The 21,448-nt window shown below is 46.4% G+C and overlaps 1 protein-coding gene across 4 annotated transcripts in view; it reads right to left on the reverse strand.

Annotated features, from left to right (window-relative positions):
• Nucleotides 1-21,448, reverse strand: part of Armc2 (armadillo repeat containing 2) — a 116,445-nt gene that overhangs the window by 34,829 nt on the left and 60,168 nt on the right. For all 4 annotated transcript variants that reach the window (XR_008221301.1, XM_052751527.1, XM_052751529.1 and 1 more), the window contains exons 12-13: nt 9,538-9,683; nt 6,177-6,276 (exon numbers count right to left, since the gene is read on the reverse strand). Coding sequence is in view for 3 of the 4 variants with exons in the window: in XM_052751527.1 (XP_052607487.1) it covers nt 6,177-6,276; nt 9,538-9,683 (246 nt within the window). In the remaining variant the exon portion in view is untranslated. The remainder of the gene's footprint in view (nt 1-6,176; nt 6,277-9,537; nt 9,684-21,448) is intronic.

Raw genomic sequence — 21,448 nt, forward strand, 5'->3', positions numbered from 1 at the left:
AGCACCATGTCTGTCTGCACGCCACCATGTTCCCTGCCATGATGATAATGGACTGAACCTCTGAAAATGTAAGTGAGCCACCCTAAATTAAATATTTTTTATAAGAGTTGTCATGGTCTGTCGGAGCTCACAAAGGCTATCTAGTGAGAACTTACTCAGGGTCAGAGAATCTGGGCTTGCTTTACCCAGCAGGGCTGCATAAGGAGATGATTTGGCCACAGGTATGGTTACCAGGTGTTTGGAAGGGTCTGCACTTGGCTATACAGTATGTTTTGATCTTGCAAGGGGGAGGTCTTTTGCCTCTCCCCTTGGCATATTATAAAAAGCCTTTTTCAATAAAGGATGAGACTGTTGGGTATCGATCCAGGCCCTCCCAAAGCTATCATGTATCTCTGTCTGTCTTCTTATTGGTTAGGTCATCGCTCTTTCTATCTGATTTTCTTGTCCCTCTCTCCTCCTCCTAAGAACACTTCAAAAGGTGGGATCTAGACTCCCACAGATGGTGCTAGAACATGGGACTTAGGTACAAAAGATAAGAGAGAAGGGGGCACCATGAAGCACAGGTAATAAATTAAGTTGAGGCAGTAGTATTCTATTCTTCAGTAATAAAATCGTAAATATAGGCCGGGCGGTGGTGGCGCACGCCTTTAATCCCAGCACTCGGGAGGCAGAGCCAGGCGGATCTCTGTGAGTTCGAGGCCAGACTGGGCTACCAAGTGAGTCCCAGGAAAGGCGCAAAGCTGCACAGAGAAACCCTGTCTCGAAAAACCAAAAAAAAAAATCGTAAATATAAATAAAGCAGAATAGTTCAAGTTAGGCTGCAGCAAGTACCTCTATCTGTCTCTGTCTATGTTTCTATGTTTCTCTAAAGTTGTAAAAGAAAGTTTTGGTAAAGTTTGGAGAATATAAGCTTTAGGTCCAGGGATACCATGAAGGTTTAATAAGAAAGTCACTTAGGGTTAAGAGTAATTTTTCCCCTGAGTATGGATAGGACCTGGGATGCAGAAAGCAGCGTCCAAGACCTAGCAGTCACTGCGAACTTAGCAGTCTAAGCGGCTTCAGAAGTTCCAGAAGCTGCCAACAACAGCAGATGCTGAGTGAGCCAATGCAAGCAATGGGGTTCTGTGTGCTTTCTGCAGGGAAGAAGCCATGGTAGGACAATGTAGTCAGCCAGCCGGAGAGAGATGGCTTGAGGCTATGAGCAACCTTGACAAGCCAAGTAGAGATGCTGCACAGCGAGAGAGGAGAATGGCAGGCAGTGGCTTGGAGAGCAGCAACAGAGACTTCAGACCCCAGTGGCTAGAGCACCAGGAGCCAGAGTCCCTAGTGGCCAGAGCTGAGTAAGGGATGCTCTGGGAGAGTTCAGGCAGAGTGTGGGTGGAGAGCTGAGTGGAGCAGCATCACCCTGGGGTGGAACAGTGGCAGAGGTAGTGCTGTGGACCTAGGGGAAACTGCTGGCTGACAGAATGCCCTGGAACTCAGGCCAGCCTGGGCTCCCAGCAGCAGAGTGAAGTGGAGCTGTGTGGCTAGCATTGGTCGGCCATGCAAGCAGGGTAGTGTGTGGAGAAGGACCCCTGGCAATGCAAGTAATGGAGCTGGGGGTGCAGCAGCCACAATTGGCTGAGGCTGGATTTCCTCCTGGAGCCAGAGTTGTTGAAAGCTGTGGGTTGTAATGGCGGGAGGAACCTTGAGCCCTCTAGCCTCAGGACACAGGGGTCCTTGGTAGATGGGCCGGTTATGGGAGGCACAGACAGACTGGGACTGTAGAAGCTGAACAGAGCTAGCAGCAAAAGCTGTGCAATTTGTTTGCTGGCAGTTTATGCTGGCTGCACAAAGAGCTCTTCCCCATCCAGCTAGCAGCTTTTGCCCTGGAGCAGTTTTTGCCTAGGGAAAAACTAACTGAAAGTGCCTCTGTGGCTGAGAGTGAGGCTTCAGAGATGCTTGTTTGAACTGGGTTGCAGGCAAGGGGAACTGCAGTAAGTTTTGGTAATGGGACTCCCCATATTCAGAGCTGTTTGCTTCAGAGTCATTACAACTTTGGCAGCTATACAAAGACTTCAGGGCAGCTGATGAGCCAGGCCCTGATTTTGAGTGCTCAGAGGAACTTTAAGACTGGTACCAGAACTGTCTTTTTGAACTTTTCAGACTTAGGAAATGGGATGAACAGGAGTGGTTTAATTGCAATGGGGCAATTTTGAATTTACTTAGGCATACAGACTCTATCAACTGTGATGACTTCTGAACTGTTTTGTGTATGCATATGTTTTTTATTAACTGTGGTGATCCACAAACTGTGTAGAAATGGAGAAATTTGTTTTTTTCTAATGAGGCCCAAGATTCAGCTTAAAAAATTATGAAGAAAAGGGGAAGTTATTATTCCTCAGTCTCTTTAATTTTTGAAAAAAAAAATTTTCTTGTTTTGTATGGATAATGTTAACTTGTGTTAATGTACCCTATGTTTTATTAGCAAAACGTGTAAAAACTATTAAGAATTGCTTTTGCTAAAGCAATGTTTGCAGTGTTTGCTAAAGTTTGTAAAGTGTAAATACTTAATTTACTGAGAGTTTGCTTTTGCATGTAAGTTTGTAAGAATTGTAATTATGTACAGTAATATTCATCCTAGAATTATGTTAACCTGTTAATGTTGATGAACCATGGTATGGTTATGCTAAGGAGTTCTTAGGTTTGATGGGGCTGCATCAAGAGTTTACTGATTTATTTGATGCAGTTGCATCAGGAGTTTATTGATTTAAAAAGGGGCTTGGTACAGCTAAGACTGCTGTAGCCATCTTAGACCCATTCAAAAAGGACATTCTATCTTTATCATCCTCTACTCCTTTACTGGGAGGTGTGGCAGCCATAGGGAGCAGGAGTATTGCTGTGGTAATTCTAGCTACTTGCAAGCTTTTAGTAGAAAGCTGATTTGGAGCTAAATAGAGTTAAGCTCTGCACCATCCCCTGCCAGAGGCTGGTAGTCAGAGATGGGTAATTCCTTCTTGCTAGTTATCAACCTAAGACAGAATACACTTGGCGGAAAGTGTATCTCAATGACAGAAAAAGCTGTCTAGTGGTAGAAGATGACCTAAGACAGGCACAGTCCATCTGAGGGGTCTGAGGGCCCTTTAAATTATTAAAAAGGGGGGCCCATGGGAGCCCACAGAGGCTATCTAGTGAGGACTTACTCAGGGTCAGAGAATCTGAGCTTGCTTTACCCAGCAGAGCTGCATAAGGAGATGATTTGATCATAGGCATGTTTACCAGGTATTTGGAAGGGTCTATATGTAGCATGAATCTTAAAAGTTCTTATTAATAAAATCAAACCCAGAGCCAAGTATTGGGGTGAACACTGGAAGATCAGAGAGATAGAACAGGCCATAGCTAACCTCACCTGGCCAACTTCCTCAGCTGGTCCTGTTTCCTCAGACTGGAAGCCTCTGAGTCCTCATCCAGAATGAATCTCAGCTGAACTGCTGCTTGAAAGCCTAAAAGCTTAACCAGCCAAATGCTTCTAGTTTCTGGTCCTCACGCTTTATATACTTTTCTGCTTTTTACCACCACTCCCTGGGATTAAAGGCTTGCTTTCTGGGATTAAAGGCGTGAGTCACCATGCTTGGCTGTATCCTTGAACAGAAAGATTTCTGCCTCTGGAATGCTAGGATTAAAGGTGTGTGCTACCACTGCCTATCCTAAGTATCTAGTGGCTTTTCTGTTCTCTGACCCCAGATAAGTTTATTAGGGTACACAATATTTTGGGGAACACAATACCACCACATCTATACTTGGCTGTATGGTGTGCTTTGATCTTGCAAAAGGGAGGTCTTTTGCCTCTTCCCTTGGCCTATTATAAAAAGCCCTTCTCAATAAAGGATGAGGTCATTGGGTATTGATCCAGGCCCTCCCAAAGCTATCCTGTGTTTCTGTCTTTCTTCTCGTCAGCTAGGTCTCTCTTTCTATCTAATATTTTCTTATCCCTCTCTCCTCCTCCTAAGAATGCTTCAAAAGGTGGGACCTGGACTCCCACAGTGGTCATGATGTCTCTTTGCAGCAATAAAAACCCTAACTAAGACATCTGACATGAGAAAATCTCATATCCTGAAGCCTTTTAAAGGATACAGTTTGTAGAAAATACAGAGCACTCATGTGAAGGGTCTGTGGCCCAAATACTCAAAGGAAAACTCAATTGCAGTGCAGTGCATAGTGGCACACACCTGTAATTCCATCACTTGGGGGGCTGAGGCAGGAGGATCTCAAGGATAGGTCAGCCTGGATTACAAAATGAGTCCCAGGCCAGCCTGGGCTACACAGCAAGGCTCTGTCTGCCTCTGCCCTTTGCTGTCTATTTCCTGCCCCAATGAGTTCAATCCCATCTCTCTCATATGTGTGCACATACACAAATAAATAAATATTTGTTGATTAGTTTTTAACATAAGAACTTACCATCACTTTCAGCAAGGCCTTATCTTTAAATTGAGGCAATGACAGAAATTTCTCTATCACTAAAAGCACAATAATAAATGTCTAAACTAATGTAAGCTGACAAATTTAGTCATTTTCAGCAGAAGTACTTGACTGGAAAAATTAAATTCAGTTCCATTTGGTGGCAATAGGTCATATGCTTTAGGGTGGCCTGGCCTGACATAACAAAAACTTTGGATGAATATCATCTGGGTCTATATGTGACTTCAGCTACTGACCTGAAGCTGCTGCTACTTAAGCAACTTTAAGGACCTGCCATGTTCAAAATAAATACATACTGAGTTCGTGTTTAAAATGTCCCTTTTGTCATTTACAAAGGTGAATAAAAGAAGTCTATATTTAACAGATAGTCAAAATGCTACTATTTGTACCAAGTAACACACCGTATTAAAGGGAAGCCATTTGTGAGGCTTGCTTTTTAAGACAGTTGAGTGTAGCCCAGTTGACTACTTATATTCCTCCCTCACCTCTCAAGTGCTGGGATTACAGATGTGTGTCACCACATCTGGCTAAATTTGTCAATTGAAAACAACTATAAGGCCATCAAGAAGACTCATTGGTTTAAGGAACTTGAAGATTCATTGGGTTAAGGAACTTGAAGACTCATTGGTTTAAGGAACTTGAAGACTCATTGGGTTAAGGAACTTGAAGACTCATTGAGTTAAGGAACTTGAAGACTCATTGGGTTAAGGAACTTGAAGACTCATTGGGTTAAGGAACTTGCTGCCAAACATGATCTGATCTCAATTCCTAGGTCCCATGTGGTAGAAAAAAACCAAAAACCAAAAAAACAACCAGTATAAGTTGTCTTCTCACCTCCATACATTGTGTATGTATGTATAATAAATAAATAAATGCATAAGTACAATTTTAGAATATAAAAAACGAATTATACATTTTTCCTGATCTATTAAAGCTATGTTCTTTCATAAATATTTTATCCTGAAAGCAGGTGAGTTGGCTCAGCAGTTAAGAGCACTTGCTGCTCTGACCCAGGTTCAGTGCCCAGATGTGGGCATCAGGCATCTCACAACTATCTGTAACTCCAGTTCCAGGGGATCCAATATCCTCTTCTGACTTCCTAAGGTCCCTGCATGCATACAGTACACAGACATACACTCAGGCACACACATATACACACAAATAAATAAATCTTCAAATACTTTACCTCTAAATTCCATATTGTAAAATACAACAGGATCAAAGAATCAGGAAATTTAAAGGCTAAAAGAATCTTCAAGGTACCTCTCCTGTGGAGGATTCTAAGCTTTTTCCTACATTTTAAGTCTCTGTGGTTCTTATAAAAATGCTGATGGACAAGCCTCACTCTGCCCATCTAACTCCATAAGCCTGGGGTGAAGTTCAGTGGGTCTTCTACTGAAACAGCCAGTGTACTTCATGCCCACCCTAGGACAACCCATGTAGGCAATCTGTAAATCCCCAAGACCAATGGAACTCCTGTGGTCCACACCCTAAATCAAATACCGCCCATAACAACCATATCTCATGGAGGCAGTTTCTGCCTTAGATTATTCTCTGTTCAACCCTTGCAGGTATTCACTGCCTCCTGGGGCCATTATACCACTAATGGAAGCTTCTAGCAGGAGCTGCTATATTAAAAAACATAAACTCGCTCAACATGGGCTTCCACAAGTACACCAGTGCACAGACACTGAGAAAGAATGAAATGTATGACTGACCTGTTTCTTCTGGTATTTGTTCAATAGACTCAGAAACAAGGCATAGCATCTGGAATAGCTTGCCAGGGCTGCACAGCAGTCACGGTAAGATGTCAGTTTGCTGTGGGAAATGCCAAATGGGAAAAATAAGAATAAACTCTTTTTTTTTTTTTTTTAATTTAAGTGCACAGAATATCACTCTAACTGCAGGCCATGCAAATTCATGAAAAGAAGTCTAGAGATACCACATGCAGTCCAGAGAAAGGAGTTAATTCATTTTCCAAAGATTACAGTTAATTTACAAAGACAAAGTTTAGTTCACAAAGTCCAGAGAAAATGCAAAGATGCTTGCTACCTGCTCTAGATGCTAAGAGGGCAGAGGGAATGTTTTAAAGCCCCTTCCTTAGTGGGGCTGAGGACTTAATTCAGTTGTAAACACTTGTCTAGCAAGCATGAGCCTCTGAGTTTGGTTCCCAAAAAGATGGCAAAGATGGCAGCACAGTGTCCTGTGCTCTTTCTATTGCTGTGGTAAACTCCACGACCCAGAGCAACTTGGGGAGGAGAGGGTTGATTCTTTGCAAAAACTGATGATTGGTGACTGAGAGGTAGCTCAGCAGTTAAGGACACTAGCTGCTCTTGCAGAGATGCAGGCTTAGTTCCCAGCACCCACATGGTGGCTCAGCTGTAACTCTAGCTCCAGTAGAGGAAGCAGCCTCTTCCAGCCTTCGAGAGTACCAGGCACACACATGGTGTACATACATACACACATACATACATACATATATACATACATACATACATACAGGCATTCACAATATATAATAAATCTTTAAGAAAAACTAAAAAACTAATGACTGTCAAACCTTTTGCAAGACTGATCAAGGAAATAAAAAAATCATAAGAACGTCAAACTAAGCATGAAAAGCAATTTTAATAACAAAGAAGCCACATAATATGGGAGTAAAACGTGTGAATTCTAGCTGGGTGGCGGTGGTACACGCCTTTAATTCCAGCACTCAGAAGGCAGAGGCAGGCAGATCTCTGTGAATTCAAGACCAGTCTGGTCTACAGATTGAGTTCTAGGATGTTCAGGGCTGTTACACAAAGAACCCTATCTCAACAGGAAAGAAAGAAAGAAAGAAAGAAAAAAAGAAAGAAAGAAAGAAAGAAAGGAAGGAAGGAAGGAAGGAAGGAAGGAAGGAAGGAAGAAAGAAAGAAAGAAAGAAAGAAAGAAAGAAAGAAAGAAAGAAAGAAAGAAAGAAAGAAAGAAAGAAAGAAAGAGAAAATTAACAGCCATGGTGGCAAGTACCTGTAGTCTGTCTACTCAGGAGGCAGAGGAAGGAGGACCTACTCAGCAGTTTAGGATCAGCCCTGGCAATACAATGAGATGAGAGAGAGAACAGAGATAGATGGGGTGGGGAATCATCTTGTAAGACTGTTGGTCAAGCACATAGAAGGAAAAACGTAAATGCATAACTTTAAAGGCATTTCTGAAACTGATCAGCATCTGGCTACTTTCAAACAACCCAGATTCAAATGATTATCAAATGTGGGACAGCAGATGCAAAGGTGAGTAGTGAATGTGGGAGTCCAAGTTCAAACAACTGACACAAATTTCTAAGAACGTAATGCTAGCACTGAGCTGCCCTGGCCACAGTCCACACAGCAGCTTTGCCCTCTGGCAGACAGCCACAGCACCCACAGAGCATTGTCTGCCAATCTCTGCCTTATGGACTTCAGGAGCCAGGGCTTTTCACCTGGAGAAGTGAGTTTACATCAAAAGAGGGCACTGGACACTTATCCTGCTCCCCACACCCTTCCCTGCCTCCTGCCCAGGAACCAGAGTGCCTGGCTACAGGTGTGCGGCCGTGAAAACGCCCTCAGCCTCAGAAAGGTATAAGGAGAGATACCACTTCTTCCAGGCGGGTTCCTGCTCCTCTCCTCAGGGCCACCACCTGCTGTGTGATATTAGTTTACATGTGTTACTTTGTTTATGCTGGGGAACAATGATTTAATGATGCGAAGGCGGCCTGCATTCTTTCATGCTGCATTTGGTTAACTCTGCAAAGCTGTGTTACTGTGCCTGTCTAAAACACCTGATGATCTATCTAATAAAGAGCTGAATGGTCAGTAGCAAGGCAGGAGAGAGAAATAGGCAGGGCCGGCAGGCAGAGGGAATAAATAGGAGGAGAAATCTAGGGAAGAGGGTGAGGAGGTAGAAAAAGAGGAGGATGCCAGGAGCCAGCTAACCAGACACAGAATAAGAAGGAAAGACATATAGGATAAAGAAAGGTAAAAAAGCCCAGAGGCAAAACATAGTTAAAGAGAAACAGGATAATTTAAGTTAGAAAAGCTGACTAGAAACAAGCCAAGCTAAGGCTGGGAATTCATAAGTAAGAATAAGTCTCTGCATATTTTTTTGGGATCTGGGTGGTAGGTTCCCAAAGAGTAAAAAAAACCTCCAACTGCACCCACCATGCTGTCTATCTGTCTGTCTTTCCATAGCATTAATATCTTCTAATGAACTCTATACTCCAGCAATCTGTCTCAATGTCCCTCTTGAACTATCAGAGACCTTTCAAAAACAGCTTTTTTGAAAGTTATTACAAATTAAACCAGACCAGACTTGAATCAGCAATCTCCTTTTTGAGATAAAGCACTTGAGTGTTATTTCCGGTACGCCAAAACTTGTGATATGTTTTGTGGGACATCGTTCTTTATCTCCAAGGGGCGAAGAAGACAGGCAAGCAAAGTAACACACACATTTGGCTAGTTCACAGCCTTCCTAAGTGCCTGCCAGCAAGCGGAGAGTGGCATTACACTCACACAAGAAACCAGCTTGAGTCGGGTGTTTTCATCTACATTCAGTGTTGTCTGCAGAGGAACTCAAAGGGGGAAAAGTTTCTTTCTCGTTATACACACAAATACTAGAGAGAACTCAAAATGTACATTAGCATCGGCTCTAGTCCGCTTCTCTTTGCTGTGATAAAACATTGACTCAAACCAGCTTGGGGTAGCAGAGGACTTGTTTGGCTCATGTCTCCCCGTCACAGTCCATCAGTGAGGGAAGGGACGGCAGGGCGGACATTCAAGCAGGACCATGGAGGCAGGAACTGAGCAGAGACCACGGAGGATGCGGTTTAGCGCTTGCCTCCCATAGCTCGCTCCGCCTACCTTTTCTATAACCCAGGCCCTCCTGCCCAGTGGGCTGGGCCACCCCACATTAATCCAGAAAATGTCCCACAGACATGCCCACAGGCCGATCCGAGGGAGGCCATTCCTCAACTGAGGTTTCCGCTTCCCTGGTGACTCTATGAGGGAGTCACGAAAAGTGACCAGTGCAGCATTTTTAACGAGGTGTCCCCACTTTCAGTCTACCTACCTAAATATTCTGGCGATATTGGTGCAGACATCCTTGTCGTCCATGTACTGCTCCATCACGGTGCAGAGCGGGGGGAAGGCCCCGACCTTCAGGAGCCTGCTTCTCGTCAGCGGTGAGTCGGCCAAGTTTCTCAGCGTAGCAGTTGTCTAGGGAAACGTGTGCTTGTGTCATTTTATTAAAGCTTAGAAACAGGGCCATGCCACTAGGAAAGCCACGCCTCCCCGGGGTGCCCCTGGGGTGGGGGTGGGGATGGTGGGGGGGAGGTGGGGATGGTGGGGGGGAGGTGGGGATGGTGGGGATGGGGATAGGGATGGTGGTGATGGTGGGGTGGGGATGGGGGGGATGGTGGGGGTGGGGAGGGTGGGGGAGGGTGGGGATGGTGGGGGTGGGGAGGGTGGGGGAGGGTGGGGAGGGTGGGGGTGGGGAGGGTGGGGGGGAGGTGGGGATGGTGGGGGGAGGTGGGGATGGTGGGGATGGGGGTAGGGATGGTGGTGATGGTGGGGTGGGGATGGTGGGGATGGTGGGGGTGGGGAGGGTGGGGGAGGGTGGGGATGGTGGGGGTGGGGATGGTGGGGATGGGGATGGTGGGGGTGGGGATGGTGGGGATGGGGATGGTGGGGGAGGGGATGGTGGGGATGGTGGGGGTGGGGAGGGTGGGGAGGGTGGGGGAGGGTGGGGGTGGGGAGGGTGGGGGTGGGGAGGGTGGGGATGGTGGGGAGGGTGGGGGTGGGGAGGGTGGGGGGTGGGGATGGTGGGGGATGGTGGGGATGGTGGGGATGGGGGGTAGTGGTGGGGACAATCCGTGCACAAGCAGCGTGAGATGGGAACAAAGAAGCCCAAGTCAGCTCAGTTGTGGAGAATGGAAGACTGCTGGGTGTGTTGTCATATGACTGTAGTCTCAGCACAAGGGAGGTGAGACACAGGGTTACAAGTTCAAGGCCAGCCTGGGCTACAAGAGGGATCCTGTCTCAAACAAATATGTAGATGGAATATTTATATATATACATATATATATATGTATATATATATATATGGTTTTTCAAAGACAGAGTTTCTCTGCTTAGCCCTTGCTGTCCTGGAACTCACTTGGAATATTAATATTTTTAAGTAAAGAGTTTGCAAAACTCTCAGAGTTAAACAATCATCATCTTGTCTTTGACCCTGTCATAGGCCCAAGTACTGCATATAAGAACCTTCCCACTCCAAATTCTTTTAAAATTTTTATTTAATTTATTTACTTGTTTATTTATTTAGTGTGTGTGTGCGTGCGTGTGTGTGTGTGTGTGTGTGTGTGTGTGTGTGTGTGTGTGTGTGTGCTGTAGTACTCATGTAGTGGTCAGAGAACATCTGAGAGGCAGTTCTCTGTACTGTGTGAGTTTCCAGGGGTCAGGTTTAGGTCCCGAGGCTTGTGGCAAGTGCCTTTACCCACTAAGCCATCTCACCAGCCCCTACATTCTTTGTTGTTTTGAGGCAGGGTCCTGCGTAGCCCAGGCTGGCCTCATACTTGCCATGTAGCTGAAGCTGACCTTGTGATCTTCCTGCCCGAGATTACAGGTGTAATCCGTTTGCCCAGTTCCCCACTCTAAATTCTTCTAAGTAGCACTGAATAAGGATGAAGCCAATAGTTCTGTATGACGTGTAGTCTCACTTTACTCAGAATACTGAGTTCTTACCAATTTAGCACATTTTGTTAAAAGCTTTTCTCCAGAAAGATTTTTGCTGTGGGCTTTTGTCTGAGGGTCAAGAAGAGAGCAACTTGGTAAATGTGTAACAGTGATTTTGTTGTCTAGAGATTTTAATTTTCAGTGTGATCTTTCCCCATGGGATTCACAGCAAGGTACCTGTGAAGAGTCGCTGGGTCTCCCACCTCCAGCCTGGCTTGCTTCCTTCCTTTCCCACAGTACCTTCACCTCGGGGTGGGACTCACTGGCTGTCTTATCATGTGAGATTAGGGGAGATAATGGGATGTGTGGATGGCAGTGCTAGTGTCCACCGCACAGGGTGGGGCTGCCCCTTTACTGACAGCTTCTCCCAGAGGTGCAGAGGAGCGAGCACAGGCCTGAGAGCCACTGTGGTAGGATTAGGACCGTCACTCACTCCTCAACCCTCTATATCATCATCTGCGGGAAGCAAAGTGGGCTTCCCCTGGTCACTTTCTGGGTGGTGGGGTGTACGGATTGTAGAAGATGTAGGAATGATTTGTGTATCCTGTAAAGTTCTGTGCAAAAGGAAGGCATTGTTGTTGGCATGGTACACTTTTCAAAAGCAATCGACATAAACCCAGTGCACCTGGAATCTCATTGTTTGGGGGTGGAGACAGGAGGATCAGGGGCTCAAGGTCAGCCTCGACTACAGAGAGAATCTGAGGCCAGCCTGGGCTAGGAGACTCTGCCTCAAAACAAAAACAAAAACACAACAACAACAAAAAAACAAACCAAATAATCAACAAAAAATTTAGCGAGATGACAGGCGCCCTTGATTAGTTTGTCCTTTGTATCAATGAACTGAAACATAACTGATTAAAATACAACTGTTCGTGTTGAACTAAGGTCCTCCTTGAAAGCTTCAACATCATGAATCAGCAGGGATATAAACTCCTCGCACATTTCAGTCGACCACACACCTCCGTTGGGATGGTGGGGGTGGGAGGTGGGGATGGTGGGGGCGGGGGATGGGGATGGTGGGGGGGTGGGGGAGAGATGGTGGGGATGGGGACAGTCTGTACACAAGAAGAAATAGCCAGGCACCTGGGCACTACTGATGAGTCTAAAAGTGGTTCTCAACCTTCCTAACGCTAAGACCCTTTAATACAGCTCCTCGTGTTGTGGTGACCCCCCAACCATAAATTTATTTTCATTACTACTTCATAATCGCAATTTTGCTACTGTTACAAATCATAATGTAAATATCTGTTTTCTGGGGGCTGGAGAGATGGCTCAGAGGTTAAGAGCACTGGCTGCTCTTCCAGAGGTCCTGAGTTCAATTCCCAGCAACCACATGGTGGCTCACAACCATCAATAGTGAGATCTGGTGCCCTCTTCTGGCACACAGGCATACTGTACACATATCTGTTTTCTGATGGTCTTAGGCCACCCCTGTGAAAGGGTCAGTCTAGGGGTCGCGACCCAAGAGTTGAGAACTTCTGGTTTAAAGGCTGGCTCACCCACTTCCCCCCAGGAAACTGGAGAACCAATGCCTGAGTGACTCCTGTCTTTCCCCAGGGCAGGCGGAGTCCATGGGAGCCAGGAACATGCATGCTAACCATGCTATGAAGACAATTTCTTCTCTCTGTCCGCCATGGCTGAAAAACTGTGGGGTGTAGCGTATGGGGCACAGTCACCATGCTCCCTCACTAACCTCCTCAGCTTTCGGCTCGAAAGGGGTCACAGTGTCCCTGGGAACTCTTGCTCCTAATTTAAACCCTACTTTATCCCTCCACCACACCATTTTTTTCCTCTCATTAGAAAAAGTTCAAGTTTTACAGTTCTTCTGCTCCAAACACATTATTTTTGTAAAAGACCCAGTGGCTGGGCGTCATGCCTCACACCTGCAATCCCAGCACTCCAAAGGCTGAGACAGGAGGATTGTGAGTGACACCAAGCTTGGCTGCATAATAAACTCGAACCAGCCTGGGGTGAGATCCTGTCCTCTACCCCCCAAAAAGGCCCAAAGCAGGAGTGGAGGCACACACATTAATACAGTCATATTGCTGCATTGTGCGGCGTACATGTAGTTAGAGGGGTAATATATATGATCTCTTGAGCACTTCCGCATCTGTCAATAGTGGTGCTGGCAGGAAAAAAAAATGCATTAAACTCATACCCCTGTGTGCAAACTGTCTGGTAACACCTCAGCAGATGATGCCATCAGTCTGGGTGCCCAGGCTTACAAAGTCCCCCCTGCTCTCTGTCACCTGAAGCCCTGGTGCTGTGTCCATTTATCTCAAGATAAGACTCAGTGGCCTGACCATGACCTCATGATCTGGTTGTTCCCAATCACTCAAATGCCACTTCCTGCCACAGACCCTACAAGAACTCTGCACTCTCCTCTGGCTGCCTGTCTACTCTGGGCCGGAAGCTTCAGGGACGGCATGTGACAACATGTTTGTCTTTTTGACACTGAGTCCCCAGGTCCAAGGCTGGCATGAACATATACGAAAGAGAGTTCCTCTCCTCTGTGCCTGCTCTGACGGCCACCATCTCTCCCACAACTTCATCTCTTGCCATCTCCATAGCCCCCTGAGTAGACCCTATCTGCCTTCTCTCTGTCTGGCTCTCCCCAAGGCCACTCATGTGATGAGGGGCTTTCAAAACCTACCCTTCCTTGACCTCCCAAAGCCAAGGGACAACATCCATGTCCTCCAGGCACTCAGTCCCCCAGTCCATGCCTCCAAATTCACCTCCTGTACCTGCCTCTTTCCCTCCCCTCCATCCACCATTATTATCCCCTCCTGCCTTTCAACATACTTCCACCACTCAGCGTGTCTTCTTCAACTACCCCTCAGCCTCTTGCTCACCTGCAGGGCCCAGCGAGGTCCACTTCTTTGCAGATGGTATAGTGACTAGTCAGTGCCTCTTTCTATGTCAACACCACCTTGCCCAAGCCTCTCCCTCTGCAGCCATTATATATATACATATATGTGTATATATAACATATTATTTATTAGATATAATTACATTATTTTTATAGAACATGTATATGACACACACACACACACACACACACACACACACACACACACACACACACAAAATCACTGCTTCATGCACCTCCTCTCTCGTGGAGAGTCCCTCTGGTGTATACTCTTCCTTCCTCCCTCCCTCCCTCCCTCCCTCCCTCCCTTCCTAGGGGTTTATTTTAATATGTTTGTGTGCATGTATGCATGTGCACCATGTAAGTTCCTGGTGTCCCGAGAGGCCAGAAGAGGGTGTTAGATTCCCTGGAATTAGAGTTAGAGACTATTGTGAGCCATCACACGGGTGTTGAGTAGTGAACCTAGATCTTCTCCTACAAGCGCAGCAAGTGCTTTTAACTTCTCAGACAGCTCTCCAATCCCATAATCCATTTCTTCAAGCTTTTCAGTGTTGAATTGCTGGCAACTGGGTGAATGACACCCAGAGGGAAAAGACACAGAAGGAAGAAGTGGGGAGGCGGAGCTTCCCATGTAAGAGACTTCGGGGAAGGAGAGGTTAAAGGGGGAGGCTGGGGGAGGGGCTATGGTGACCAGAAGGGCGAGTTCCGAACCTAGTTCTGAACTTCACTCCAACTCTTGAGCTCCATTCACGAAAGTGAAAATTTTAAATTAATAAAAACTCACAGTGGAGTAGCAAGGCGTTGAGCTGAGCCAAGATGGCTCCGGGCCTGTGCTCTGTGGGCGGTTATCTTCCACTCAGAGCAGTCCATCCACCCTGTCTGCGGGCTGGAGCTGATGGGAGGCCACGCTTCACTCAGAGATAGGTTTGCCCCCCTCTACTCTCTCCACCAGTTCCCGAATCTCCTTAGATATCGTTACTTCTTTATTTTTTTTTTCCGAGACAGGGTTTCTCTGTGTAGTTTTGGTGCCTGTCTTGGATCTCACTCTGTAGCCCAGGCTGGCCTCCAACTCACAGAGATCCGCCTACCTCTGCCTCCAGTGCTGGGATTAAAGGCGTGCGCCACCACCGCCCAGCTTATTTATTGTTATTTCCTGTACATAAGCTCTTAAGCCATCTCAAATCCTTTCTTTAAAGAAAGCAGAGGTCTAAAGAGGCAAGTTTCTAAAGGGCTTGCCCGGGCCATCCGCTCCCAACTCCCAACTGCCATTGCACCAGGAGACAAAGTAGAAACCAGGGGCTGCAATTCTTCTCTCTGCAGCAGGCGAGGCAGGCAGAGGCAGGAAGAGCTGGCTGTGGACAGGGAAAGGAAACAGAGGCTAAGCAGGGCTCAGTGCGCCCGCTTTTGTTAGATGGTAAGTGGAACAGAGGGACCCTAAATGTGTGCCGTTTATCAAGGGAGGAACCTTCCATCTCGGCTACTTATCTACTGCCCACTTCCCCGATGCACGGCCCTCAGCCAGGCAGCACACCCCAGGAACCCACTCCCCCCCACCCCACCCCCACCCCCCACCCCCCCAATCCCCACCCCCCGGCCACGCTGCCTGTCTCACACTGAGCTCGCTGAGTCTTGAAGTCTCATGGTGCAATCAATATCAGGAGATCATTCTTATTTTATTTTACATTTTGGTGCTGGGAACCGAACTGAGGGCCTTGTGCTTGCTAGGTAAGCACTCTACTGTGAACCTAAACCCTGGCGAACCCATTTTAATGGAGAAAACAACAGAGAATAGAGATTAGGAAACTTATAAAGGCTCGAATAGCCTTTTTTTTTTTTTTTTTGGTTTTTCGAGACAGGGTTTCTCTGTGTAGCTTTGCGCCTTTCCTGGAACTCACTTGGTAGTCCAGGCTGGCCTCGAACTCACAGAGATCCGCCTGGCTCTGCCTCCCGAGTGCTGGGATTAAAGGCGTGCGCCACCACCGCCCGGCTCGAATAGCCTTTTAAATGCACTATAACCAGAACCCCTAAAACTCAGTATATATATATATTTTTTCTAAATTGACTATTGGTATGTAATTATCGATTTTAAATTGTATTTTTGACCAGTAATAAACTGAAAAGGCCTTAGAAAGCTAGAGGACTTTGTCTTAGACTCCGAGAGCCCTGGCTCCGGCCATAGTATAGGCCCAGCCGCTGGGCCCCCTTGCTGCCTTTCCCTGATACAGTGGGGAGCAAAAAAGGAAAGGGGTACTCGGTGGGCATCAGTCCCATCCCTCCCCAGTACCCCAACTGTCTCCTACCAAAGTCAGTGACATGCTTTTTTCCTCCTCTCTGGGAGTTTAAAAGCAGCAGCTACCTGTGTTGATATTTTATTGTGCACCCCAATAAAGCTTAACTGAGAGATCAGAGTGCAAGCCAGCCACGTCTTACCTCTGGGAAACCCTCAAACAAATAAAATATCACCACAGCTACCACTCAGGTATATGGGGTGCCACAGATCTGAAAGACTCTAACATGCCGTCTCAGAAGTCTCTCCCTTAGCACCCGAGGCTAAGCATGCTGGTGAGCACGAAGGACTTTTCACCCTTAGTCAGGACACTGCCACAATCTAAAAAGAGTCTTTCAAAGAAACATTTGGGCACGGAGCCTGGAAACTACCATGCTTCTTCAACCACAGCCAGCATCAAGATTCCATTTCACTCTTTGGTATTGCTAAAGGTGTTATACAAATGACCTGACAAGCTGCTCCACGGCTTACAAAGCGGCTTGTGTGCATCATCCCATTTGCTGCTTGAAACAATGGCAGTGCAGGCAGGAAAAATTGGTGCGCGTTTCTCAGACGAGGAAACTGGGGAACAGGAAGTCTACAAGCGTCCCGGTAGCCTGGAGTCCTGGCCCTCAGGCTCCCTGCCCAGCGCTCTTCCCCCACTCTATTTGGCATTTGTCTCTAAACACATTCATTTTATCTCTCAGTTGTCTGGCATATCCACAGCCCATGTCCCTCAAGTTTTACTTCAACTGCCAACTGCCAAGTGGTTCACTCCCCCTGACGCTGTGAAAGGATAAACAGCGTCCCCAGAGACCGCCAATGGGCCTCATGATTGAAAAGCCAAGGCTGGTTTTCTAACCTCAGCTAAACCCACCTCCCCCTGTTAACGAAAGCACACTCAGTCTTTGGACTTTTGCCCACCCGAGACCACATATATGTCTGAATCCAAGCCTCTGTGGTAACCCACGAGGTTTCCCGTTGTCTCACATATGGTGAATGCAGTCTGGCGGAAATACAAGATACCAACACACAGTGTCACTGTACACATGAAACTGTTAGAGCCAAACTTTTCCAAGAATCTCATGGGAGTCCAGGAAGGCATATGCATAGGAAAGTTGCTCATTCACAAGCCTGCTGAGGCCTGCCTACCCATCTCCTACCACGGGTCTTTGACTCCAGTAGGAAGTACCCCAGTCTTCCCTACCCACAATGTCCTATTTCGAGGCTCTAACATGTGCCTATGTCCATTATTGGGTATCTCTTTACTATCTGGAGGTCTTTTTACCTTGGGAAAGAGAATACATGACTGATCCTTTTAATTTTAATAATCAATGTCATTAAGACAGGAGGGAATTTGGAAGTTGTATAAATTACATAGAATATTGATGCACCAAAATGAGAAAATGGGGTCTGGAGAAGAGATATTAATAACTACTGAGAAAGAATGGGCATGGTGCTGGGTGGTGGTGGTGCACACCTTTAATCCCAGTACTTGGGAGGCAGGTGTAGGTAGATCTCTTGAGTTTGAGGCCAGCCTGGTCTATGGAACTAGTTCTATGGGACAGCCAGAGCTATACAGAGAAACCCTGTCTTGAAGACAAACAAAATCATGGGCATGGTGTACAGTTGTAATTCTAGCAACTGGGAGGCAGAGGTGGGAACTTTTGAAGTTCCAGGTCCAGAAATCCTGTCTCAAAAGCTAAATACTACTAAGCGATGAAATGATAACTCTATATTTCACAATTCCGTGCTAAAAGTTAGTAACATTTCTTCATCGCCACAGTGAATATATTCACAGGGAAGAGGCAGGGCTGAGCAGACATGATAATGTAATGGCAAGCAAATGGATCTCTGCGCACAGTGAGTGTGCATCCATATTTCCCCCCCCTGGATCTTCCTGGCTGCCAGGGAAAGAGCTTCAGCATACTCCTCCTGGCCATGCTGTGCTCTACTCCTCCTTCCTGATTGGCGGCTCAGTCCAGGCCAGTCCTGGTTCCTTCCTCTTGTAAAAGTAAGCTGCCATTACAACATAGTATTTTCTGAAACTCTAGGGATGTCATGGGCCACAAGAATGTGAAGTAGAAGTCCTGTAGCTGGAGTTTCCTCCAGTCCTGCTCAGACCCACAGCCACTCAGACCCAAATAAACACACAGAGGCTTATATTATTTAAACTGTTTGGTCTAATGGCTCAGGCTTCTTGCTATCTAGTTCTTATATCTTAAATTAACCCATTTCTATTAACCTATAAGTTGCCACGTGGCTTGTGGCTTACTGGTACCTTTCATCTTGCTTCTCATGGTGGCAGTAGCTGGCAGTGTCTACTGACTCAGCCTTCTTCCTCCCAGAATTTTCCTCTCTGCTTATCCTGCCTATACTATACTTCCTGCCTGGCTACTGGCCAATCAGCACTTTATTTATTAACCAATCAGAGCAACACATTCACAGCATGCAGATATCCACAGCAGAGCCCAGCTGTATACAATAAGTTATACCTTGATCGACCAAGGAGTTCTTCAAGAGGGAAGCCATTTATCAAGAAATATTTGGTGTTATTCAGCTGTCTTCTGCTATGAAATTCTTGTGCGTTCATATACTACTAAGCCATATGGCAAACAGTTTTAAGTTTCTGATATACTAGGTAACACCCTTGCAGGGCCTAGGAGACAGGCAGACTGTAGATGCATAGCTTTGTTTCTTGTACAAATGAAGCTCAGACCTTCCCTTTCCCTCAGGCCTAGTAGCATAGGACAATAGGTCTTTTTGCATAACCAGGTGCAGTAAAGACTGGAGTGGGATTCCTGGCCAGAGAAAAAGGAACAGGGCAGATCTTTTGTAGAGAATAAGGATTTGAATCAGGCCGGGGGAGTAGGAGAGGAAGGAAAGATGGAAGACGGAGGAATGGAGGATGGAGAGGAGATTGAAAGCATAGGAGCTTACTAAAACTATGAGAGGACAGAAAAAGAAGGGGCAGAGAGGAGCTGAGTGTCAGGACAGAACTAAAGCTGTGTAGATAGAATTTTGTGTTAGAAAAATAAAGTATGCAGACAAAAGAGCATGGTGTACATAGATTCTTTTCCCTCACGCTAGACATAGTGTCTTCCCCAGGACCCTGGGAAGGGATCTTCTCAGGGCAGGCCGCTGGGAAAATTCTGATATAGGGACAGACAGAGCCTGTGACTGGGTAGGTAAATGGCATTTGAGGACTCAGCTGTAAAATTCATCCTCCAACCATGGTGATGGGCCCCACCCTTCCATAGTTCAGAAACCAAGGCTTTACAAGATTGGGCCCACATCTTCCGGCCTGCTGTCCTTGGAGAATTAGAAGCAAGCGTGAGTTACCACTGGGAAGTTGCTTCCTAAGAAAGGGCAGAGGAGAGAGGAGGGTGGGTCTGGACTCTGAATGTCTGTTTTCTCATGTCAAGGGAGTAGTAAGGGGCCAAGTGCCCTGGGGGATAAGGTATTCCTTTACAGGAAGAGAAGTCCATAGATGAAAAACAGCTGTTCCAACTCAATGAACAAATAAGTCATTACAATTTGCATATCATCAAAAAATTAGCAAGCATAGTAGCCAATCCTCTGGATTATGATCCTCCCAAAGTGTCATTAACCTTAGGAACATTGTGTTAAGCAAAATATGTAGATGTAAAGCTGTAGTCAGGTGTACTGTGCCCTCATAGCTTCTGGTTTTGATAAGATGTCACCACTGGCTGGATGGTGGGTACTTGGGACCTCATGGTGGGTACTTGGGACCTCATGGTGGGTACTTGGGTCCTTGCTTTACAATTTTTGCAACATTTTGTGAATTTACATTTAGTTAAATATAAAAGTTTTATTTATTTCTTTCAGCTTTCAAATTCACATTTCTCCTATCTCAGCCTCCCACAGGTTGAGATTAGGGACACACCAGCCTCACCACACTCGGCTACAGGTCAGTGTTTCTGACCAAGGCAACCCTGGGGCTTCCCTCAGTTCTAAGACTACGCTTTCCCAAAGACTGTCCTTTAGAGATAAAGATGAAGCCCAGCACCTCATGATACCCTCCTGTTGATCAACACTGGCTAATCCCTCTCTCTGCTGCTCCCTTGGGGCAGGTAATTTACTACAGGCTTTAAGGGACCTGGCCTTCCAGCTAGCCTCCGTTCCTTTCTCTGTGTACTCTGGACTTTAACAATTTACAGCTTTACTGTGATTCTACCAACTTCCATCTTCAGAGCACAGGTGAAGCCCTCATATTGTCAGAATGCCAAAATTATATGACGTGTGTCTGTCTGATACACAGCACAAATGGAACACTGGCCATGTGGAAATATATACATTATGGGTGACTCTTCTCTGGTCGCAGGGATTAATGAAGAGTCATCCCTGCTGGTCCTATGACCAGTCACCTCACCAACCAAGCGTGGCACGGAACAACCACCCGCAGACACTTGCGAATTGAATATTCGTTGGCCTCAGTCAAGGAGCAGACCGTTCACATCAAACTTCAGAACTAGCTAACTCCAGTATGAGGCGTTTTGAAAAAACAACTTTGTTCCATTAAAAAAAAAAAATATCACGAGGCTCTGATAATAACAAGATGGTATTTTAATCCAGAAAACACAAAGCGGGGGGAGGGGGACACAGGCCTAAAGTCCTCTTGTTTCCCTAAGGATACAGGTGAACGGAGGGAAATCACCTGCTGCTGGACCCGAGGTGTGTGGAGGATTTGGGAACCTGGAGTCAAGAGAAAAGGATGCTAAACCATTCAAATTGGAAATAGGTTACTTGGGGGATGCTGTCTAGAGTAGAGGGTAGTGGGGTGGTAAGATTCTGTGAGGGAGTCCTGGGAGGTAAGATTCTTGGGGCACAGTGTGTCTCCTGTGTTGGGACTGTGGAGAGTAAGTGACCTTGGGGTAGAAGGAACAGTGGAGGCCAGAGCCTGGGGAATGAGTGACAGAGAGGTGAATGTACTGCAGGGCACTAATCATCGACACCAAAGCACAGGGCAGGCATGGAGAGCGTGTCCGTGGTACCCACAGCCAGCGGGCAGGGGTGGAGAGTATGTCCATGGTACCCACAGCTAGCGGGCAGGGGTGGAGAGTGTGTCCGTGGTACCCACAGCCAGCGGGC

This window comes from Peromyscus californicus, unplaced genomic scaffold (genome assembly GCF_007827085.1).
Source record: "Peromyscus californicus insignis strain IS unplaced genomic scaffold, ASM782708v3 Scaffold_22__1_contigs__length_63687245, whole genome shotgun sequence".
NCBI lineage: Eukaryota > Metazoa > Chordata > Mammalia > Rodentia > Cricetidae > Peromyscus > Peromyscus californicus.